Raw genomic sequence first — 24707 nt, forward strand, 5'->3', positions numbered from 1 at the left:
GCCCAGCTAGATAGTTAAAGTTAAGCACCTACTTATCATGCCCCCTATCTGATTATCACATTAATTAATTGTAAATCAAAAGGTTCGGCAGGTGTGCGTTTTTAATATCCCATTCATCATATTTTATCACATTTTGCTACGAACATATTGTTCACGCCACAGGATTATTCACCTAGGCAATATACCAATAAAGTCATGTACCTGTTTATTTTAGTAAATGTTTAAAATATTATTGTAAATAATTTAATTTCTTAACCAAATCAATAAAGTTGTAAATGAGAACAAAAAGTGGCCAGAAACAAAATTGCACCATAGATAATATTGATGACAGTTTTTTGAAAAAGTGACAAAAACCGAGCGCAAATTACAAAAAATCACTGAATTATTTTTTAATCTTGAAAATATTTAAAGTGCAGAAGGATGAACATTTACATCAGTTAGAAAAGTGTGCTTTATATCGAACGCTAAATAATGAGTGCATATTTTCTTTGTTTAGATTTTGTTAACGTTTGATAATTATAATGTATACTTTGAAGGGTATCTTCCCCGAACCAAGTAAGTTCGTTATTTTCAATTTCACACTAAATAGAACTGTTGTCATGGCCATCTGTTTTATTTGTTGTGACGTCGTTAAGCTTCCTACTTATATTCTATGAATTTTCTCAGTGATTTCAACTATTATTACACAACTGTCATGGTAATTTCAGTCAACAAGATTACGATACGATGTTTACTCTAACGCTTTTATAGATAATGTTTTCATTTTAGCTGTTAAACACAATTTGTTGTTAAAACCTCTTACGTAAATTCTAATTGTAGTTTAAAATTCTTAAATATGAAATTATTTATTTTAGAGAAAGAACAAAAAAAGAATTTCATCAGAGAAAACATGAAACAACTAAAATACATTCAGAGCAGTAAATCTCCCAAAGAACCGAAATATAATACAAAAAATGTCCATCCACCGCGGCTGACCAACCCTATCGCAGCTGGAAGCACTCTCGGCCAAGTGAAGTCATCACCTTCGAATAAGAGTGGAAAGACATCAATCAACATAGCAAAGACTAGCTCTACAAGCACTCGTAAAAAAATGGCCGATATACGTATCAAGAAGGGTGATATGGCAGAATTTCTCAAAAGGAAAGAGTTGAGGCAGTCTAAAGCAACAGAAGATTGTGCAGATGAAGAAGTTAAGTCAACAGAGTCCACAGGTCGCCTCCGAGACATTGGCTGTCAAACTGTAGAGTCTAACCTTGCTCAGAAGCTGGCTGAGGGTGCAAAGTTAACAATGTTATATCCTAAGAAAGAGGGTGAAGATACTGAAGCCAAGATGAAGGCCAGTGGAGACACTGGTCATCACAGAAGTCCTCCTCCGTCCCAGCCACCACGGCGGGCTGGTGATGATAATAATGTATTAGATCTTGAAAGAAATCGTAGCCGGTTAAATGCCATTTTGGAGAGAAAGGATACCAGGGACCCTTACTTACCATCAGGTAGTTTGCATTTTGATACTAATTAATACCTAAAAGTTCTTATTGCATATTACTGAATATTTTATTAACAGCTTGATATCAGGATGATCATAATATGTGTGTATTATTCATAAGGTAGCATTTATACCCAAATAGGTGCTAATTTATTATGTTAATTTCAGGTTACCAAAAGGGTGTGGTACCAAAATACTTACGCGAACGTAAGGAACAGGGGCCAAAGGAGGGAGAGGGTGGCAGGCTGGAGGAAGACCACTCGGTGTGTCCTCCTGGACATGTGACGCTACCTGATACTGAGCGTAAAGAAACATTGAGGATGCTTAGGAATAGTAAGTGTTTTATTTGATTTGACTCTTTTCTATGTTCTGAAACCTTTTCATGAACCTTTAAAAACAGTATTCTAATTCTGTTCATTACCATTATGAAGTAACTTATTCATTCATACATAATTATTTTTTTCCAGGTTTTGCAGAGTTAGTAAGTGAACTGAATAAATTGCCAGTAAAAACAGATACGCTAAAAATGCGTAATAGAAAAATGGAATTAGAAAAACAATTAGCGAAACTTGAGGAAGGAATTAAAGTGTTTTCCCGACCCAAGGTGTTTGTAAAAATAGGAGAATGAGTTGCCTGTGTTTTTTAAAGTTAAAATATAAAATTTGTGGTATTCTACTAGGCAGTTTAGTGCAGTCAGATTTATGCAAACAATTATTTAGGAAAAATGTTACATCTGATAAAAAGCAGCTGTACTCTTGTAAGTTTTTTTTTAATTCTGTGACATTTGTTACAAATTTCAATTATTTCACATCTTTATGAACCAGAAATATAAGAAATTTTTGTATATATTTGAACATAATGGTGTATATACATTTCTAGAATAAAAATGAAGTATCCAATGAATGATGTATTAAGTGGAAGATGTTGACACATTACACAGCTTCTGTTGCACATTCCGTCCAAATAAAATCTAAATTGTGTGTCGTGTTTGTTGTCGATAAATTGTTGTGATATCGCTCAGTTAAGATAATCTGACGTTATCGTATGTTAGTATTAATTATATTATTGTATGTTATTCATTGTTGTAACTAATATAATTAGATACGTTTGTATGATTTACAGTGTTTCTATAACTTTTTTTGGAGATTTAAATACAATTATTTGTGTTTTTAGACCATTTCTTTGACAAATGAAATAGGTTGTTATATGAAAGAAATTATATTTCTATAACTTGCGACGAGATGCCATGGTGCCATCGTTATTTGATTTATAAAATAAATTAATCTCTAAAGCTCTGTTCTATTTATACCACACACAGTAATGTTATACATTTCCTATTGTTGCACAAGTCACACACAGTAGCATAGCTTATACACAAACTAAACAACTACACTCCTCATTACAATTAAAAATGAACAAAGAAGTTTTACAAACAGAACTAACTATAATGATTGATAAACTGTCTCCAACATCATAATATTATTTCATCTATTTGATACAAATAAACAATAATATAACAACTGACGATCAAGCAAGCTACAATATTAATATACAACATGTGAACTATATTCCTTCTACTGGTGATGACAATATTATGTATAAAAACTGGCAAAGACAGATGCACTTTGAGCTGAATATGCTCAAATAGTAAGTGATAGTGCTGCTGGGGTAAATATTTTGGTTATACATAATCCAACATCCATTGCAAGTGTACTAATTAATTTCCATCAATTGAATATTTCAAAAACTTGTTATATACAATATTTATATCCAATAGTAAATGGATAGCCATATAATTATTATTATTGCACTGCATCAAGCTTATAGCCATTCAATAATTTTATTTTTATCACAGAAATTGTTTACTTTTCAAACAAAATTATAATATGTCGAAACATTAACAATGTCTTCATTTATATTAGTCACTCTGCTCATTACCTTATTTTTTGGTGATTCTCAACATTTATTATCTATTATTCTATGGCTTGCACAGACAAGGGGCTATAGAAGAGGTTTATTTTGATATGTCCTATAAACTAAAATAAATAATGCACAAATAGGTTAAAGAATATCCTGAACATTTGGGGAAGATACCAGAAATATAGAAATAAGTAGTGTTCAACAAAACATTTCAAATACAGGAATTTACCCAGCATAATGTTTTCTTAAATACCACATGATTATGTGAATTATAACTATAATGTGGTTTTCTCTGCATTCTTTGAATAACTAATAATCCAGACAAGAAGACTAGAATCCATGACAAGTTCCCAGTGGTAGTTTTCTTTATTGTACTCCTCTATAGACCTTACACGCCCCTTGTCTGCACTAGCCCTTACTAATCCTAGTAAAATGTTCTATTCATCACCTCAGCTTCATTTATTATTTACTCAGTAACATTATCTAAAGCCTCTTCACATGTTGAAAGTGGTGGTCATTGAATATGATTGGGCCCTTCCGGAACAATTCTTCATCATGGTGACGCCATTGATAAAAGGAAAAATCAGGGAAGAAGAACTTTATCTCTCTTTCTGCTGAGTCTTTGGAATCTGAAATTTGATTGAATATTTTGGTTAGCTTACTGCAAGTTACTCTGACAAGGACAGTGCATGATATTGGATAAAATTAGCATACAGGTTGTAGTCTACAACTACGGCTAATGAATTACATATAATATAAATGTCAAGTTTTCCTTCGTCATGCTATAACTCTATTATGCATGAAGTGATTTCCACAGTTTTGCATTCAAGGCTCGAACTCGTGAGGTTTATAGCAAAGAAAATTCAGGAAAAATTTAAGAGAAAAGCAGCGAACTCCGTTAGTTCACTGGGTTTGCTAGTTACATATAAAAAGTATTTTGCCTACCAGATCCATGTGCCACATTCCTAGTATCTGATATACCAAACATGCCTCTCAAACAGTAAGGCTCTTGAAATTGTCCCTTGTACACACTGGTGGGGCCTAGCATCTGCCGCCACAGGCTAATCGCGTTCACATGGCCCAGCACATGAAGGTCTATGCTCCCACTGAAATAGTGAAAAACATTATTGGAGGTTGCGTGTCGATTTCGATATCCACTCTTGCCCAAACTGCTTACCTTGACATAAAGGTTACAAGACGATTGTAGAAGAATTTGCCAAAATGTTCTTTATAAAAACGGCAAGCTGTTTCTGTGTCTAAATTAACCCGTTTCGTTCTCACAACCACAAATTTGTTTTTCAAAAGGTTTCTGATGAATGATAGCACTACAGGGTTTGATACTGCATGTGGTTTTATTATAGCTAACGTCAGTTCCAGCTTCTGCATTGCGTAAATTTAAAAATATTTTACAGTTTCTGTCATAACTTCTTAAATATTAAAAAAAGCTCCGAGTACGAAGTAGAGCTATAAAATAGTAAAATAAATCAAACAAGAACCGAATAAAAATAACGTCAAAATCAGCTGTTATGTTTGACATTGACAGTTGAGAATATGTATTGCCCACTCTAAAATGATGAATGGTGTCTCTTTCCCAGTCTCCTAATTTAGTGTTTCTTTATTGGAGTTTCTTCATTACATTTTAAATGTTTACTTAGGATATATTGTTTCTTCATCCATCTGCGTCTCGCAGCTCCACGTGATTCTGACCAATTTTGACAATATCGCCTTTTCTTTAATATCGATTTTTTTTTTTGTATACTTACACTGTGGTTCATTTGTAATTCATTGTTTATGGTTGTTGCTGTTTGTGCGTCGAAAGGTTGATTCTACATCAACATTGTAGGTTATTTAAAGTGATAAATAATTGTTAAATAATAAAAATGCCTGAAATAGAAGCCAAACGAAAAGCGGATGAGTTATCCGTAGTTCCAGCAAAACGCACTCGCCACGAAATTTCAGTTGTTGGTACGAGGGAGAAGGCAGTAGTAACATCATCAGTAAGTCGTCGTCAGATGTTTAAAATAAGATATTATATTGTTAATTTAACTAGGCAGTGAATGGTAATGAGTGTATTGTTTACAGGTGCCTCGTACATCAAACCTCTATGCGCCTATAATGTTATTAGAAGGCCATCAGGGCGAAGTGTTTACATCAAAGTTTCACCCTGAAGGAAAGCATTTAGCTTCGGCAGGTTTTGACAGACAAATATGTAAGTACTGGTTCATTCAATTGACTAGAATTAGTTAAACATAAGAAGAGCGATAATAAACATAGTTTAATTTAAAGTGAAACAAAATTCTTAGTATTCAACAGCACAATGGACATCAAACAAGTGGTACATACATTTTCTTATGTTTATTTCCAGTCCTATGGAATGTTTACGGACAATGCGAGAATGTGATGGTGATGAAGGGTCACACGGGTGCTGTGATGGAACTGTGCTTCTCTCCGGATGGATCCCACCTGTACTCCTGTGCCACAGATAACACAGTTGCTGTGTGGGACGTACCAACTGGCACTAGGATCAAGAAACTCAAAGGACATGCTAGTTTTGTTAACTCTGTGTCAGGTAAGTGCTGCTTACTTAGTTTTAAAACTAATTAGTTATATTGATCATAGATATTCATATTCATTTATTTGCTTTCCACTATGTATAGATATTCTTCAAAGTTTAAATTTCCTCCCCACCACAGATGTGTAATGTTTGTCTCATGTTCTATTTCAGGTGCCAGAAGAGGTCCAGAATTATTAGTATCAGCATCAGATGACAACACTATTAAACTATGGGATGCTAGAAAACGGAATCCCATTGCCTCGTTTGACAGTGGCTACCCAGTCACATCGGTTTTGTTCAATGATACTGCTGAGAAGATCATCTCTGGTGGAATTGACAATGTTGTTAAAGTTTGGGACATCAGGAACAATCAGATTTCATACAAAATCAAGGGCCATACGGACACTATCACGGGTATGCATTGTAGTTAATATTTATGTTTCTTTACAAAATAGGTTTTATATTGTTATGAACAGATAGTTATCATGTCACCTTTACATTTGAATAAATTTGACCCTGATATACAGCTTTCAAGAGAATAAAACAAACCTAATCAAATTTTAATTTAAAATTCCAGGCATGGCCTTATCCTATGATGGATCATACTTACTCTCAAACTCGATGGACAACACACTGAGGATATGGGACGTGCGGCCATTCGCGCCGTCTGAACGCTGCGTCAAGCTCATGTCAGGACACCAGCATAACTTTGAGAAGAACTTGCTACGCTGTGCATGGTCACAGGATGGTTCTAAGGTTTGTGAAAAAATATTCAATCACTAACATAAACATTTACTACTGTTTTTAAAAAGATCACTGCTGGATCCTATCATATCAAAACATATAATTTCCAAAATGAACTGTACACAATATCCATCCCCTAAAAATGCCGTAATTTGCTTAACCACTTACTGTACATGTTCTTTACTATGTTTATGAATTCTATCTGCTGCTATAGCTTGAAAATGAAAATTTGGCACATTGTTTATAACTTTCGTAAGACATACTAAATTATTTATTATGATATTAAGCTTACTTGCATAAATTGAGGAACTCAACTAGTTTCAAGCCATACCAGGGCTCACATGGAGGCTTGAAATTAGTCGAGTTCCTCGTCAAATAGTATCGTGAGTAAGCCGAAAAACATAATATTTAATTCGTAACATTGTCAAAATATAAAAAAAATCTGCACAGGTGGCAGCAGGATCGTCAGACAGGTTCCTGTACGTGTGGGACACGACGTCGCGTCGCGTGCTGTACAAGCTGCCCGGCCACAACGGCTCTGTGAATGACGTCGACTTCCACAGGACAGAGCCTATAGTACTCTCAGCATCTAGTGATAAACAGCTCTATCTCGGCGAAATTGACAATTAAACTCAGTGAAGTGATTTTGTGTTCAAAGTGCACTGAAGGACTACAGAGAACTTTGTCAACTATTCCAGTAAACATTAGCAGCCTGCTGTGTCTGAATGTGGTGTGACAGAATGTAATAATAAAACAACACATTATATTGTGGATTTTTATTCCATTTTTGCTTTTTGAAATCACATATCTTAAAAGTGGAAACAAACTTTGCTTTAACAAAACAAGAAATACAAAAACATGTCACCTTCTTTTTATTTTTCACATACATACATTTAACTAAAAATTAACTTTTTGACTGCCTGTCAATAAATTATCTAATGCTTACACAACACTTTTAGCTAAAATACATTAGGTCAGTCATTTTCTTGTTAAAATTAAAAAAGTAATAAACTTGTATCAGTTAAATTAAATAATGACTAATTTTATTAAAACACTATAAGATATTAGTATTCGTATCACTTTTGTCGAAATTTATAAAAACCCATATCTGCACAGGTGGCAGCATGTCGGATTCTTGTACAGACAGGGGGTCGTACGTGTGTAAATCTGATCGGACACGACGTCGCGTCGCGTGCTATACAAGCTGCCCGGCCACAACGGCTCTGTGAATGACGTCGACTTCCACAGGACAGAGCCTATAGTACTCTCAGCGTCTAGTGATAAACAGCTCTATCTCGGCGAAATTGACAATTAAAACTCAGTGAAGTGATTGTAGTTCAAAGTGTTTTATCTATTAATTTAATCACGTATTTAAGAAATAAAGAATTTGACTACAGACTCTTATTAGCCCTGAAAAAGTTAACAACTTAGTCATAGTTTACAAGTAACTAATGTAGTTACAAATAATATTTGATTTTTACAGGGTCCTTTTAACTATTATGAAATACATCGAACCAAGAACGATAAATCGTATTTTCTTTAAATCGGTTTCTTTCGGAGCGAGTCCCCCATCCTCAATGACAATTCCTATGTACAGAGAGAGAGAGAGACATCCAAAGAGAGTAGCCAACAGACGATGACAACATTTCCATCTCTCTCACATAATACACTCAAGCAACGCGTGCGACTGGGAAACAAGATTTTATCGTATTTAATATAAAATTAGGGATCTGTGAGTGCGCAACCGTTTTTCAATTTATGTAATGACAATTCTTGTTTCTTATGGATTCCTAGTACTTTTGCATGTTAACTAAACTAAGCTGCTGAGTTTTTCGTGAAATTTTGTCTATCTATCTGTAAATTCTGTCGGTAATTTAATTAAAATGAAGAACGGAACCCCCTGTGAGTTTATTTGTACTAGGAGACACATAATTTGCTTTGAATTGATGTTTAGAGTTCAAATATTACGATATGAAATCCTTTTTCGTAGCGTCTTCAATTATTGTAATAACAATTCTCGTTTCTTATGGGTTCCTAGTATTTTTGCATGTTTTTCTCATTAAGACTAAGCTAATATGCTGAGTTTTTTTTTAAATTCTGTCAATCTCTCTAAACGCCTCCAAGTAAAAACGTACATTAAAAAAATATTTAAGAACGGAACCCACTGGGAGTTTTTTGTACTAGGACACACATAACTTGCATAGAATTGATATTTAGGGTTCAGTTGAACACAATATTATGATATGAAACCCTTTTTCGTAGCGTCTTCAATGTATGTAATAACAATTCTCGTTTTTTATGGGTTCCTGGTACTTTTGCATATTTTTCTCATTAAGACTAGGTAAGGTAGGTAAGAGTAGGTACCCACAACAGAGAGATAGGAGACAGAGATTGACAGAAGTTCAAGAAAAGCTCAACAAGTTAGTTTAGTCTTAGTGAGAAAAACATGCAAAGGTAGATTACTTCATTCATTTGTTTGAGACCATATCCAAGTAAAACAAAAAAAAGTGGTATCTCTTTGTATCACGTAAAGACCAGATAGGTACCTAATTATTTCATATCCTTACGGATACCCTTGTCTATGTACTTAGCGTAATTTAAAATTGGTGCGGGTCGCACGATTCGCATGCTAGCGTGTCTATTTAGAAAAAAAATAATAAGCAGCGCGCTAACGGACACGTATGCGGCCGACGAGATTTTCTTTTACAAATGCCCGGTGTTTGTACTCGCTCGAGGTTTTGACTTAGTTTGTCTACAAACATATTCTTTGTTTTTTATGAAAACCATTCTTCTTAAAACAATTTTTAAGAAGAAAAAAAAATGTTACGAAAAATAAATATCCGGAACCCTTTTTTCATTTATTCGAAGAAATACCAGGAGTAAGGGTTTTGATTTTATTTAAGTACATTGAGTGCACTTGCACTGACACCGATCAGCTGATTTCTTGCAAGTGATGTAATGATTTCATTTCCAAATGTAGGATTTCATGTATCTTATGTATTGAAAAAATTCATAACTTCGTTCCATGAAAACATGAGTTAAAAAAACCCTTCCCGTATAGTTTGTTATGTTATCTAGAAACCGTGCACTTGATGTGTATACCCCCTTTTTGTTACACGTTGTATAATTAATCCAGATAATTTACTATAGCATAATTTCTGATGCCACCAGAAACTATTATTTATGCATCTTTTTTTGTGGGGGAAATTGTTCTGTGACTTCACCTACCTTGGGTGAAGCAGGAAAGTATCAGAATTACTGACTAAAAACCACCCCATTCCTACACAAGCCCTTGGAGCTGGAACCCAAACAAACCGTTAAGTCTTCTATGGTTTCTTATACCTATAAACAGTCTCTAGTACCAAATTTACAAAGTCCTTTAATACAAACACAACAACTTACTAATCAACATTTTTCATGTAACCCTAACTAAACAATTGTGGCCTTGACTGACCAGTACATAACTCATAAGGAGGTGGTAATTCTGGTATAAAACCTAATTGAAAACTATCACTCTTGAATGCCTCCAAATCTACTTCATCCACATCTTCCATCTTGCTGTACATATTGGGGTCACCACCAGCTACTGTCTTATTCTGGACTTGCCCAAATATTGATGCAGGGCCCTGAGCTGGTTGAAAAACATTCCCTTGGTTGAAAGGAGAGGGATTTTCAGCTGGTGCTCTACCAAATATACTTTGGTTAGCAGCACCAAATATGTTTGATGGGTTTGCACTTGTTTGATTTAAATTGTTTTGAGCAGCCGCACCAAAGATTGATTTTGGATCAGCATTTTGATTCTGTGGTGCAAATATGTTATTAACAGGTTGACTCTGGCCAAAACTACTTTGAGATGCTTGAGCAAACAATTGTTTTGCAGGATCTGGAGCCTGTTGATTAAATATGCTACTTTGAGCTTGACTGAATATTGACTGGGCATTATTATTCACATTTTGGTTAATCACTGGACCAGATTGAACAGCACTACGGAATATGGAAGCTGCAGCACTACTATTGGAGTTACTGAACACATTCTGTGGCTGACTAGTGAAGGGTGAAGAAACTTGCTCTCCTTTGTAGAGGCTTCTCAGTACTTGGATGATATTCATGTTTGGTTGCAGCAGTTGTTCATATTTCTGTCTCGTCTCTTTAACCAAATTGTTGATGTATGCTACCTGAAATTGACAAATTAAGGATAATGAGGTTAAAAGAATTTTTAACCATTTAAATAACTACTACAATTCTATTATAATATAAAAGCTCTGCTGTACTACCTCTTGACAAGAAGTTACCATGAATATAAGTTTCATAGATTAACAGTGGTGAAACAATCTTTACATTCATCTCTAGTTGCTACTTACAGCTTGGTCCACATTATTTGTGTTTTTTGCTTCATAAATGAAAAGTCTCATTTCTTCTGGTGACAAATCATGGATTCCTGGAAATATAGGTTTTTCTTTGATGGGTGAATAGCAGGAAAGTATCCATTGGCCTCCTCTAAGTACGGCTTGAACATCAGCTTGCACTTGTTTCACTAGCTGCTCGTCCGTAATACCTCCAGGAAGTGTTTGCGCGGGAGCCTGCTGTACTGGTTGAGTTTGTGGATTTGCTGAAATATTTATTATCAATCATTATTTTTTCCCCTCAAAGTCTTCATTATTTTACAGTTTCTTTTCAATTAGGTACTTATACAGATCCTTTAAAATAAAGTGGTTGAATTGTATACATGACCTACTAAATCTTATTACTAGTTATTACTCATAATGTGCAATCAATCTAATCAAATACATCATTCAAACAAATCCTAATCAGTTCTTGTAAGATAATTCTGGGGTCAAAACTAACTTGTTTTATCCGGATATGTTTAATTAGCATGAGCTACATTATTTCGTAAAGTGCAGCAACATTGCACAATGTAATTAATAACTGAAATAATAAAAGTGAAGTGAAGACCTATTTTTATAGGTCCTTACCGTGATACGAGTATTTGGATCCGTAGATATGTTCAAATCTACAGTTCTTCCCGAATTTACAGTATCCAGCTTGAAAAAATTTACAAACAACCATTATTTCTAAGTATATTTTACTAATATTTAATTTAATAAATATTATTTTGCTAAACAAGACGGAACAGAAAGGTAACACAAAATTTTATCTGCAAATTGCATGACACTGACAGTGACAGTGACACTCTAATCTTGACAGTTGATTGAAAGTGTTGCGTAAAATAGAATCAAAACCTTTTGCATAAATGGCAACTGAGAAAATAAAAATCTTGGGAAAGACCATAACTAAAACAAAATGTCAAAATAGTGTCAACAACACCACAACACTTGGTACCACCAGTTTAAATTACATACTTTAAATAAATACAAAATGAATACACCAATAAACACTTTACTTTTCCTTAAATAACAATCCCAAATTTTTAGGTAGTCTGGTAATCCAAGTGTTTTGTGCACCAAGTAGTAAAGTAAAAAGTCTTTTTGAACTTTATTAGGTACTTTTACATAGAATTATTTAACTTGCTTTCTATTAAAATAAAAACGTGCTAATAGTCTTAATTACTCAATAAGCAAAATGGATCAAATCTACATTTATGCGATGCAAGTTGTACTCGCTGTCGGTGTTACACTAGGTAAGATTCATTTTATTTTAAGATAAACGTAGTTGTGATGACGGAAGCGCTCTGCATTTTCAATTCTATTTACATCTACTAATGGGAAAGGGCGACGAGGTGTGAATTTATAAGTATTGTTCAACTTTTTTCTGGACTCAACAAAACAAAACAACAAAAGGACTCCCGTTTTAAGTTAAGTTTTAATAATCCAATAAGAATACCACCACAACTACTTATGAAATTATATTAACTAAGCTCAATATTTGTAGTGTATAGCATAGTATTACATAAATAAATAAACAAAATGTTTAATAGTCTTTTGATTTATGAGTCACATGTCTAACCTCGGACTGTTTAGTACATTTATAAAAATAGGTTTCTGATAACTCTAAAAACGTTTTGCATAACCTGGTATTCTGTCCAGCGATCCTTTGCTTGACTTTAAAATGTGGGTCTTGTTACAGGTTCCCAAAGTTTAAACCAAAATGATAAGTATCATTGGATGTTCAGTATTGGTATGTAATTGTATGATTTATTGTTTTCTATTAATTTAATTACACTTCAATTCACATTAATTCTTCAGTTGTTACTTGAAACTAAATCTGTTAAGTTTCATATCAAATGTTTCATTAATTGTATAATGATTTACATATAAATGTAATAACTAAGTACTGTGATGAAAACATAAGATTTAAATAAATAAACAAGAATAAAGTTATGTTTTGGATTTTGTCTCACAAAAAAACCCCAAGCATAGCTCTCCATCACAGATATGAACATAAATTAATCACATAATAGGTTCTCAAGATCTTGAATATAAGTTTTTTACTGTAGGGTTTACTGTATATTTTATTGTTGCTAATGATAAATCAAAAATGTAACTACAACACTTAATAAGTAATAATAATTGTGTACTAACTTTTTCAGTGAGATATGTTGTTTATGACTTAACAATAAAGGGTACCAAGAACTTGAGCTCAATAGGATATGATATGTTAAACAAAAAAAGATGGTTGCACACACAACTGGTAGAAAATATAAATGTTGGTCCAATAATCATTTACATTGGCTCAATTGTAATCTTATTGAGCAATAATGAGAAGATATTTTCTGAAGACTTCCTTTTGCTGTTCATCGCTTACTTGATCATACAATATCCCGAATTGGTAAGTAACATTTTATATGTAACCTTTAAAATTAAAATGTTTATTGAGGCACTGTTTATAAACAATGCTTCCATTCAAATGTCTAACAACAGTTATCATTATGGGATGCTCACTTGAATAAAGCTTTTATTCCAAACAAGTATGTAACACAGTTCAAAACTACCTTTACAGTTTAATTTTAATTCATATTAGTTATTTGTTATTGTAGTAAAAACATGCTTTATTTTCAGGGAAGTACACCCCTATCTTCCATAAGCTATGGCGTAGGGATGGCGTGCAACTTCTACGAAGGATACCTCATGCACGTGATACCTTCAGACGGCGCCAACTTCGGTGGCTTCATTCAGAACGTCCAAGCTTTCGAAGCTCGCGAGGGCATTGTGGTGCCAGTCAGAAAGTTATTCATCATCATCACAAAGTCCATGTACAGCCCTCCAGATCTTCAACTGTTTAATAAAGAAAATAGACCCGACCTCTCAAAGCTGGAGTCCTGTTCGGTGAGAATCGGTGATTATTCCAAGGTTCGTCACATATTGACAAAGTGCAGTGTTAACTGTCGAGGGTGGCGTCTCAACAAACTAACAAACCTATCTTTACTTCATTCCTTCCTCTTGTGAATTCTTTATGTATTGTATAACATGTATTAGGTAGGTAATGCAATGTTTTTAAGTCTTTTAGGTTTTCTTAAAGATTTATCTGGTCGTCGTTTTTAATTTAATTAATTCATAAAATACTTCTCAGGGGCATCTTCCCTCTTTTCTGGACATTGATGATGCTGTGATGTTCCAGTCGCTGGAAGATCGCAGTAGGGATGTGGCAGGGATCAGGAACCGTAGCTACAAGAACACGGCGTACAAGATCCACCGGCAGCGCGGCCCCCCCGTCTACCTCGTGGCCGAGTGTGCTACACCTTTGTATACTTTATACCGAGTCATGGAAAACAAGGAGTTGTATGATGGTGAGTATGCTGCTCCTGTTACAACAATCCTGAGTAACTATTTTAATATCACACCACACGAAAGGTTTTCAACGCACTTAATAACTACTCTGGTGTTATTTTATTGTAACTTTCGTGAGACATACTAAATTCATTATTATGTTATCGGCTTACTCACGTAATGTTTTGACGAGGAACTCGACTAGTTTCAAGCCATGCTGGAGGCTCATATTCATGAGCAGCATTACGCGACACACGACGCGGCGATTGTCGCACTGCTACTCAGTAGCAGTGCGACAATGCATGGCTTGAAACTAGTCGAGTTCCTCGTCAAAACATTACGTGAGTAAGCCGATAACATAATAATGAATTTACTCTGGTGTTGTCTGTTTTACTTGTTGGTGTTGTTGGTGGTATCTGGTTACCATCAATCTGTCTGCAAAATTTTGAATGAAATTATTTTTATAAGTCTTTGTAGTCTAGCCTAATTATTTTTATGGACACCAGAGGAGTTTCAAAGTGCGTTGACCACTGTAATCATGACGTTAGCGTGGTTTCTTTTAATTTAAAGAATTAAATAGTTCAATTTATTTGCAGACTTGGCCAAGGTGAATGTCCAAGATGTCTGTGACGACTTCTGTTCCACACTGTTGCGGCTTCTGGACAGGAGTTCAGAGTGCAGAGACCAGGTGGAACTAGTTCATTATGATGGTAAGTTGATGTACAATGAGAGTAAGGCATACAAGCCGAATTAATACATGTATGGGGTTTCTGTCAAAAACCGAGATTGATGCACAGATTTTGAAATAAGAGTAGTAATATTTATATATATATATTTTTTTTTATGTTGCCCCACATTAGGATTTTCTCCTGTGTCATGGTTGCGTTTACAAACATACAATTTCAAATGCACATGACACCCAGACCCGAAACAACAATTTGTGGATCACACAGAGTTGCTCCGTGCGGGAATCGAACCCGCTACCCGTTGCACGGCAGCCAGTTGCCCAGCCACCGCGCCAACCGTGCAGTGAATTTCGACTGTTAAGCATTATCTGTACTTAATATTCTGTTTTCTTTTGGTTGCCGTCGCACTTTTATAACATACCTTGTTCAGGACTTTGGCTCTAAGAATATGTTGAATAATAATAAATGGTCTAATTTTCTTCACAGATAGAGACCCGGAAGCGAACTTAGCAGATGTATTACTCAACAGAATACAACAGCTAGAACCAAGGTTTGAAGAGTTGATTAGTGTTAGAAGATAAACATACATTCACTTTTGTGAACTGTAATCAGAAAAAGTGAGATTAGGAAAAAAACTTGAAAAGTTTGCTTTTGTCTGAGTTGTGATTAATGTTGACTTGATATCAAAGATAATGATTATTATTTGATTGTTAATTGATTTAAAAAAGTAGGATATAAAATAACTTCAAGATAAATTGTTAACAGAATGTAGATACTACATAAAAATATGTAGGTGATTAGGTATGTATATTGATAATTTTGTATTAGACCTGAGGAACAGATTTCTAATCTATCAGCAGATAGTAGTGCATAAGTAGAAAGTATGACTACTACTTATTTTTTGCACTAGTCGCGTAAATCAATTTTCTGTTTAAAAATCGGTTTTTTAAAACAGTTTATATTTAAAAGTGATCAGATGTAGGTTAAGGGCTATGTTGTAAAGAAGCTAAATATTTGTGCCTTATATGTAAGATGCTTATAATATTAATCCGTACTTATACTGTGGAACGAATGGAATTGTGAATAGTTAAAGATAATAATTATGATGGTTCTAAACATGTTGTTGTATTTTATAAGAAAATAGCTATACTTAATTAGTTATACATTTTATACTTGACTTATTTCACAAGTGAAATGATGGTAGAATCTAGTCTAATATTAGCCCCTATAGTTGTTATACTCTTTGATATAAAGAGTTGCACATAGTGTACAATGTTTGATACCAATTACCAAATAGGTTCAGTATATTTTGTTCCCAGTTAGTCATAATCTTCACGAGGAATACACTGTACTTGTTTGTTCCTATCTTATCTTTAATAAACGGATATGTAAAATAAGTAAGTACCTAAATTGTTTTGTTAGGTACCTACCTATTATTTATAAAATTATAAGTGCAAAAATGTGCGTACAATATAATTTTGCTACAATAAATATATCAGATTTTTTTATAATATGTAATACTTATTTTATTTGGGAAACCTATTGTTGTTAAGATTACCTCAAATAATTCTAGAAAAAGACATTTGAAACATGTTCCAAAGTGTTGTACAGTTTTTTTTATATTAAATGGGCCGACGTTTGGCCACTATCTCACCTGATGGTATGTGATGATGCGGCCTACGATGGAGCACGTCTGCCCATAAGTAACCTATTCACTCGGGCTTTGAAGACACCCAGGTTATACCCATCAGTAAATACAGACTCCGGCAAGGACTTCCTAGCACTTCCTAGCAGATCGTACAAGGAAGCTTGAAGAGAAACGCTTCGTGCGAGTGGGTGGGATATCCACCATGAAACGGTGACACCTCGCCGATTGTCTTGTGGTTCGATGATGGAAAGGACTAGGAGGAATCAAGTTGTGCAATTCCCCAGCACACTCTCCGAAATGTGATATTGATATGATATATTTATATCTGCAACATTGGAGGCCATAGAAGGCTTTTTGAGGATTGACCTCAGGGTAAACGTAGATTCACATAGTTTAGAACGTGGTTACTTCTTCTACTTCAGTCGAATAGACCTTTTTGTGTCGAAAAATGGTTCTTCCACGTGATATTTTGATGAAAAGGTTAATAATTGGATTTGTTCCATGTTCCAGGAAGGGGTTTTAAATTTTGTCTATGCTCTAAATAGTAAATACTACAGTCGTTGTCGTTGGTTGGTTATATGAAATGTCATTTTTTGTCATTGTCAAATTGTCAATGTCTCACAAAATAGAAACAAACCGGAGCGAGTGTTTTTCTAACTTCCTAACATGAAAATCGCAAGATTTTGTTTTATAAACATAGAAATGAGTTGACAGTGCTATATAATTAAACATAATATATGTTATTAAATGGTTTAACAGCATAAAAAAAGTTGGTAAGTACATTCACATAGTTGAAAGAAAACAACAATAGAGGTTATTGATAAACAAAAAAAAAAAATGTTTAATATGTAACCTAAACTAATACATCTATATTAGTAACACAACGGAAATACACATGTCATGCTCAAAAAAATATAGAATTTCTATTTATGAAGGAGGTTTAATTTTTTTTAGTCATGTTGTTTCTATTTGTTTATAAATTTTGATTCAAAATCCATACAAAACTGAATGTAACTGTACCAAACTGTATGCATATGAACCACAACTCCACACTCTGCACAAAATATAATATTATTTCCTTAAACGTTGTTTTTTTTTTTTTTTTTTTACATTTAATGGGTCGACGTTTGACCGCTATCTCACCTGATGGTAAGTGATGATGCGGCCTACGGTGGAACGTCTGCCCATAAGCAACCTATTCACTCGGGCCTTGAAGACACCCAGGTTATACCCATCAGGAAACACAGACTCCGGCAAGGAGTTCCACTCCCTAGCAGTTCGCACAAGGAAGCTTGAAGCGAAGCGCATCGTGCGAGTTGGTGGGATACTACCATGAAGCGGTGACGCCTCGCCGATTGTCTTGTGGTTTAATGATGAAAAACTAGGGGGAATCAAGTTGTGCAACACCCGGAAATACACACTCTCCGAAATGTATCCGGTATGAAAACGGAAAGGCTTGCGCCTGTGTTCAAAATTTTGAATCCACAAGCGCATCATCGTTGATGAGCTTCTTGGCACGCCTTTCAATGTGTTCGAGCGCATCTAGCTGGCATTTTCTGCAAACTTCAATTAATCTGTTTCCCTTTACAGAAAATAAAAATGGATCGGAACACATACATCTATTTTATGCAAGTCTTATTTGTAGCTAGCATTACATTTGGTAAGTGATAAAAGAAGCTTCGCAATTATTATGAAACTAAATTACCTAGTGTTGCCTTTGTTTACAGTCTGTTTATATTATATGAAAAAGAAACAAAGATGCTTGTTTATAACATTAACAAGAGTTCTTTTTTGTTTTTCTTTTTGAGTATTTCATCAGTATCCTTAGTGCGAGCTTGCATTACGTAAAAAATAATCGAACAAGAGTTTTTAGCACTCTGGTTGATTGGTGTGTTTGAGCCAGTCAATCAGAGAACCAAACGCGCACTCGTTTCGTTTTCATTCAGCATAAAGCAAACTCGTACTAAGTATAGATTTCTTGAATACTGTAATGTTTATAAATAAAGCTCTACTGTAACATAATCCTATATTCTCAAGACAAAGTAGTTCATGGTAACATTAACTACTTTGGCCAGTTATCAAAAATAAATGATGTCATGGAACGTGAATTAATTCCAAAACAATGGATGACTGTTGTCTTTACAAAATGTGAGATAAACAATTAAACATACTCAAATATCACATGTATCATAAACATTAGTATTTCAACTTGGTTGGCAGCATGGAGCTTCAAGATATTTATTGTTATTACTGGTACAACATTAATTTTAATTGTTCTATTACATCTTACAGCATCACAGAGCTTGGACTTGCGCAATAAGCAGACTTTGGCAATAAACATAGGTGAGTTCATACATTATTCAGGGGGTAAAGTATCCCATGACTTTTTGTGATATTTAACAGTTTTATAGCTGATTTAGAAGATTTTAGCTTTGGATTCATACATAATTTTATGTACTCACAAATAAAAACTAACCATGAAAAATATCAAATTTTTCTTTAAACAATTTATTATTTAATTATTTAATGTTTTAATATAATACCTAGAATACCTCAAAATCACTACATTACATTCATACACAATTATGAGAAGATCAAGGAAATACTCTCATGTTGTTATCTTTTTTTCAGCACGGTTTGTGCTGTATGTGTTGAGTGTCCGTGGATTCAGTGAAGCATGTGCAGTGCTATACGACTGCATCCATCGCCAGCGGCTGCCGGATGTACAGGTCCTGCAGAGGGCGCCCCTGCACAGGCACCACGTCATGATGGTCCTGGGGGCTGCCGCACTGCTGCTCACACATGAACAGCCAATCATCGATGAACGATTCATTTTCATCTTAATCGCGACCTTGATTGCCAAGTATCCGGAGATTGTAAGTACATTCTAACATTTATCTATAGTATTTAAAAAAATCTTTATCGGTACTTAGGTACTGTGTGCACTGCAATGGTCTAGTTGGAAAAGAATATGCTGAATAACATAGATATTCATTAATTAGACTTCAGTGACTTGGCCAATATTCAGTTTGCACATCCTCTTTCATCTACATATAGGATAACTGACCAGAAAGGAAGTAGTGTGAATTGTTGCGTACTATTTCTGAGTATCTCTTATAAAAGTTATGTTTTATGTTTCAGGATAGAAAATTAGACAAGAAAAAGACCGTTAACTATGGCGTAGGCATGGCTTGCAGCTACTTCGAGGGTTACCTCGTCCACGTGCTGCCTTCAGACGGCGCCAAGTTCTTCGGCTTCCTGGAGAATATCAAGATATATGAGAACAGAGAGGGGGTGGTGTTCCCGGTGAAGAAGCTGTTCGTCGTCGTCACCAAGTCGCTGTTCAGTCCCCCGGCGCTGGTGGAGTTCAACAAGACTGGTAGAGACGACCTGCCCAAACTAGAAGCCTGCAGTGTGAGCCCTATTTTCTATATTTATCGTCAACCCATTCGCGCAATCATATAGAGGCTTGATATATTATTATTGTGTTTTCCAGTCGTTAACGGAGATAGAGAAGGATGTGGCGGGAGTTAAGAACCGCATCTACAGGAGCACGGCGTACAAGATCTACCGGCCGAGCGCGCCGCCCGTCTGTCTCTGCACCGAGGGCGGCACGCCTCTCAACACCCTGTACAGGGTCTTGAAGAACAGCGAGCTCTCTGAAGGTTAGAACAACTGTACTCAGTCATTATCATCAGCTCATTGTATCTGTCAGTAGTTTAGCTACAACTGTAAACATTTATATTAGGTACAACATTTCGTCATTCTAATTTTTTTCCTTCTATTCTTCCATATAACACCTCATCACATAGAGATCCTTTCAGCCTTAATCTTTAATATAACCCTTCGATATTGTATGATGTAACTGGTAACACTTTAACCTAACTTTCTAAATGTAATTAAACAAATAATTTAATATAATACAGTAGAACTCCAATTATCCGAATTAATGGGGACCGGGACCCATTCGGATAATCAAATATTCGGATAATCGGATTTTTTTTTTAAATTGCCATTGAAGAGAATAAAAGCTACGTTTTCATATTGCACAATTTTTTTTATTGAATTAAATTGCGGGGGGAAGTCAGTGTAGACACAACGGCAAGTTAAGACAAGTCAAGTCAAGACTTGACGCGCAAACACTGGCTTCGCGGGGGGGGGGTCGTGAGAATAATTGGGGGGGGGGCGCACTTAGACATTTTTTGGACAATTTTTGTGATTCGGATAATCGGCGATTCGGATAGTCGGAGTTCGGATAATTGGAGTTCTACTGTATTTTCAGAGCTGGCGGGTATCAACCGCGAGGAAATAGTGCACGATTTCCTGACCACACTGCGGAAACTGATTACCAAGAGCCCGGAGTGTAGGGGCAAGTGTGAACTCGTATATTTTGACGGTAAGATAATAATTACCTAAGTCTAGCTATTGTGCAATGCTATTTCTTGCTATTGCTAGCTGCACCCGTGCGGTATCAACCGCTGCTCGACTCCCATTCATTGTAACGTGATGTTTTATAACCTATGGAGACACATTTTTTTTTGAGAGGGGAAAATCATCCAATGACTTCTCCCGCCTTGGGTGAGGCGGGAGGAAGTGTCAGACTCTTACTGACTAAAAACCACCCCATTCCTTCCCCTGCTTTGAGCCGGAGCCCTGGTAACCTTGAACGTTGTCCGCAGCTCCGGATACCTATAGAAACACTGAAGTGTTTGATGAGGTAACTCAATTACTCTCAAGCTACTGGGGAGTTGTAGAGTGCATTTATATTTTGTTATTCAAATGTATAATTTGTTATAAAATATATGATTGTTGCAGATTCTAACAGAGACCTGAACCTAGCTGATGTATTGTTAGACAGGATCCGAGAACTGGAACCGAAATTTGAAGAAATCATTGCAAGACGGAGGTAGTCACTATTGTAACATAGTTTTATATATATTTTTTATATTGTGGTAAATCTATTTCAATGTCGATGATATTATGATGACTTTACGCAGTAAAACTGTGTATGTCTGTCGGTCTGTCTAAGAGACCGAATAAACAATAATGGCTACGATTGTTACATTTTCACGTCTTTATTATCATAATGTGGCATTGTAATGTCGACATTGTGCTTTTGTAATAAGATATACTCTATGTACGTACGTATAAGATATAATTTGAGACTGCGCAGTTGATGCAGTGGCTGATGCTATGTAACACGTCGATGGTTTGATTCCCGCACGGAACAACACTTTGGAACAAATCTACTAATGGTTGTTCCAAAACTAGAGGTTATGTTTATATGGAAGTATCTGTGAACATAAACTCCGTAGTCGTGTTGGCCACTCTTTCTTGAAAAGAGAATAAATATTCAACTTAGTGTGAAACATTCATCTCCTTTAGTCAAAAATTAATAATTAAAGATTATTTAAATATAAGGACGGAGTTTTCAGGCGTAAAATTTAGTGCCTAAGATCTCTTAGCTCTTAGCCACTCTAACGTCCATGGATACTATAGTATCCAAAGTGACGAGTTCTGTTTAACTCCCTCTAGTTTAAAATACGGTCTTGTTTGGTGAGTTTTGACTGATTATCTATGCAGCTGAATAAATTGTTCGACGAAAAAATAAGACATGGCGTTGTAATATGCTTTGACAAACAAAATATAAATTTTTAAAGTTAGTTGACTCGTTTTTGAAGTGTTTTTGTGAGTTCCAACAATTATGTCGTAAATACTACAGTTTTGTTTAATTTATCTTGCAAGTGTTATACATCAAAATAAACTAGAAGATTTGTGCTTTACGATGATGTACAAATATCACAGTTTTAGCTGATAAATCTAGTCTAATTTTAACTTCAAACGATTGTTGTTTCGAAAAAAATGGCCGGTCTGGTGTTGGCCACTTTTAGTTTTGTTTATACATATTTTACATACTTTGCATTACAATAGTATATAAAATATCGAAATACATTTCGTAATAAGCAAAATAATACATTTTTCAAAGAGAAATATACTAAATTCATTGAAGATTCCATAATAATGTCAATGTGTTCCTCAGGTTTTTTGATGTGTAAAATTACGAGTAGTGTTTTCTTTCGATTTAATTACAATACTTAGAGTTAACCGAATATAATCATATATACATCAAAAGAAAGGGTAATGAGTCTAGTTTGTTGTAAAAATATAAATATTTTATTGATAAAATATGCAATAGTTGTGCCGTATATTCTAAAAAGGTAGAAATAATTCTGTTTTTTTTTCTGTGTTTCATGTTTAACCCGTTTTATTGTATTTTAAAGATTAACTAAAGATTTTAAAATATCGTTAAGATTGATCGGTATTCTTCAATCTTTTTTTTGGTATTCTTTTCTTTATTCTAGGCATTACGGTTCAGTAGCTATATAGGTTTTTTGTTACGACGAACTTGCGAGTCGCGCGCGGTTCGGAAGCCGTGCGCGGCTGGACGCTAGAGTGGTTAGATAATATTACAAGTACAAACCTACTTAATGGGGATGAAAGAAAAACTGTGTTTAATCAATAAGTTTGATTATAATGTCTATTATTTTTAACAAAGAAAACTAGTCGTGTAGACAATGTTTCTTGTAAGTGTAGGAAAATCATCGTAATCAAAGTGTAGTAATATATATATATAATATAAGTATATATATAAATGGTAAAGTGCATTTGTTTCTTTGTCCTTTCTTCACGTCGCAATGGCAACAGAGCGAGATGACATGATTTTTTGTGTGTCGTTAGTTGGCGGGCTGGAAAGTGACATAGGCTACTTTCTGTCTCTTTCTAACTAGGCACGTTCCTAAAAGCGTGGGCGGAAAACTAGTGCTAAGTTCCTTTTTTTTTCTAAAATATATTAAACATAATATTGTACAACTAAATGATGGATATTTGACTAATTAAATGTTCCCTTTTCGTACTTTGTCTACATCTATCAAGACTGACACTCAGTTCGATTTGAAACCAAAAGTTTGTTTTAATATTGAATATCAATCCCATAATTTTATACTAATTTTACATTATTTATGTCCAATAAATAATGTAATGAAACATACTATGTTATCAAATTATTTCAGTAAAAATAGAATAGTCATTGTCGTTTTGTTTAAATGAGGACTGACATTTCTACTCACCAGATGGCGTTAATGTAACATAAGGTGATGTGTGTCCAATCACTGTAGCCGCTAAAATTGGAATGTTTAAGGACTGCACATCAGCAAATACTTTGATTGGACAAGAGACCTCTAGCCACTTTTAGTGATGCGGGTGGTCAAGGTAGTCCTCATTGAACAGTTATGATTTATCAACTTGTTTTCTTTCGCTTACGTGGCAACGTCGCCCAGTTCCGTTATCGATATGATTCGATTAGTCATAACTGTTCAATGAGGACTTTACACTTGAAAAATAATTGTGTCTATTTTTTTATGAAAATTTTTCTTACTGAAATTGAAATAAAGAATACTTTTTCTAGATTTTGTTTGTTTTTTTTTCCCGTCCGTCGAATGGTCGTCGAACGTCGATTCGTGCCGAAGCATGGCTCTTCCACGCTCAGTAATAGGTAATAATTATTTTTACATCTTTACTTGGAGTTAGGAGTCTAAAAAATAATATTATTATATATCTTGTTATAGCAGTATATTGGCGCTATGTTGTAATAACTAAAATGGATGTGTTATGTGCATGAGGTTTTCGGAAACCTTATCACCCCAAAGACAAGCAAAACACCAGTCACTTTTGTGGTGCTACGGTTGTTTACGACGGTCAATTCTGACCTACAAAAACTATAATTAAACAATATAATTATAATAGAGAAACAAAGAAAAAACTGCCTAACAGACTCTAAAATACTATTAACGTATATTGAGATGAAAAAAGGTATACCTAATAATAACTATGACTAAATTATTTACAACTTTAAAAAAAACCTAAAATGAAATAAAAACTAACTAGC

The 24707-nt window shown here is 34.7% G+C and overlaps 6 protein-coding genes across 11 annotated transcripts; 4 read left to right on the forward strand and 2 right to left on the reverse strand.

Annotated features, from left to right (window-relative positions):
* The first annotated feature begins 328 nt into the window (after nt 1–328).
* On the forward strand, nt 329–2601 carry LOC126910718 (uncharacterized). Of its 2 annotated transcripts, none has more exons than XM_050693983.1 (4): nt 329–555; nt 855–1493; nt 1655–1819; nt 1954–2601. In XM_050693983.1, the coding sequence occupies exons 1-4, from the start codon at nt 522–524 to the stop codon at nt 2112–2114; spliced, it is 999 nt and encodes a 332-aa protein (XP_050549940.1). In that variant the 5' UTR covers nt 329–521; the 3' UTR covers nt 2115–2601. The 2 variants fall into 2 exon arrangements, with proteins under 2 accessions (XP_050549940.1, XP_050549941.1); XM_050693984.1 differs by lacking the exon at nt 329–555 and adding an exon at nt 556–697.
* Nucleotides 2602–2685: 84 nt separating this feature from the next.
* On the reverse strand, nt 2686–4939 carry LOC126910720 (nucleoside diphosphate kinase 6-like). Its single transcript, XM_050693990.1, has 3 exons — nt 4584–4939; nt 4352–4512; nt 2686–4035 (listed from the first exon to the last, which is right to left on the reverse strand). Exons 1-3 carry the CDS (start codon nt 4790–4792, stop codon nt 3890–3892), a joined length of 516 nt encoding a protein of 171 aa, XP_050549947.1. The 5' UTR covers nt 4793–4939; the 3' UTR covers nt 2686–3889.
* A 253-nt stretch (nt 4940–5192) lies between these two features.
* LOC126910716 (U5 small nuclear ribonucleoprotein 40 kDa protein-like) lies at nt 5193–7470 on the forward strand. The gene is made up of 6 exons (XM_050693978.1): nt 5193–5403; nt 5489–5615; nt 5772–5975; nt 6132–6374; nt 6538–6716; nt 7155–7470. Exons 1-6 carry the CDS (start codon nt 5287–5289, stop codon nt 7332–7334), a joined length of 1050 nt encoding a protein of 349 aa, XP_050549935.1. The 5' UTR covers nt 5193–5286; the 3' UTR covers nt 7335–7470.
* Nucleotides 7471–9973: 2503 nt separating this feature from the next.
* LOC126910714 (nucleoporin NUP42-like) lies at nt 9974–11880 on the reverse strand. Its single transcript, XM_050693971.1, has 3 exons — nt 11678–11880; nt 11066–11313; nt 9974–10879 (listed from the first exon to the last, which is right to left on the reverse strand). The coding sequence occupies exons 1-3, from the start codon at nt 11769–11771 to the stop codon at nt 10130–10132; spliced, it is 1092 nt and encodes a 363-aa protein (XP_050549928.1). The 5' UTR covers nt 11772–11880; the 3' UTR covers nt 9974–10129.
* Nucleotides 11881–12002: 122 nt separating this feature from the next.
* Nucleotides 12003–16632, forward strand: LOC118272062 (stimulator of interferon genes protein). Of its 5 annotated transcripts, none has more exons than XM_050693972.1 (7): nt 12003–12342; nt 12789–12839; nt 13252–13490; nt 13721–14011; nt 14232–14448; nt 15025–15138; nt 15601–16632. In XM_050693972.1, exons 1-7 carry the CDS (start codon nt 12285–12287, stop codon nt 15693–15695), a joined length of 1065 nt encoding a protein of 354 aa, XP_050549929.1. In that variant the 5' UTR covers nt 12003–12284; the 3' UTR covers nt 15696–16632. The 5 variants fall into 5 exon arrangements, with proteins under 5 accessions (XP_050549929.1, XP_050549931.1, XP_050549930.1 ...); XM_050693974.1 differs by having other exon boundaries at nt 12005–12342; nt 14280–14448; XM_050693973.1 differs by having other exon boundaries at nt 12005–12342; nt 13721–13987.
* Nucleotides 16633–17366: 734 nt separating this feature from the next.
* LOC118272012 (stimulator of interferon genes protein-like) lies at nt 17367–24227 on the forward strand. Its single transcript, XM_050693979.1, has 8 exons — nt 17367–17535; nt 18353–18422; nt 19055–19105; nt 19394–19638; nt 19904–20176; nt 20259–20427; nt 21045–21158; nt 21578–24227. Exons 2-8 carry the CDS (start codon nt 18362–18364, stop codon nt 21670–21672), a joined length of 1008 nt encoding a protein of 335 aa, XP_050549936.1. The 5' UTR covers nt 17367–17535; nt 18353–18361; the 3' UTR covers nt 21673–24227.
* Nucleotides 24228–24707: the final 480 nt, after the last annotated feature.

The sequence above is a fragment of the Spodoptera frugiperda genome, chromosome 5, assembly GCF_023101765.2.
Source record: "Spodoptera frugiperda isolate SF20-4 chromosome 5, AGI-APGP_CSIRO_Sfru_2.0, whole genome shotgun sequence".
In the NCBI taxonomy this organism is placed as follows: domain Eukaryota; kingdom Metazoa; phylum Arthropoda; class Insecta; order Lepidoptera; family Noctuidae; genus Spodoptera; species Spodoptera frugiperda.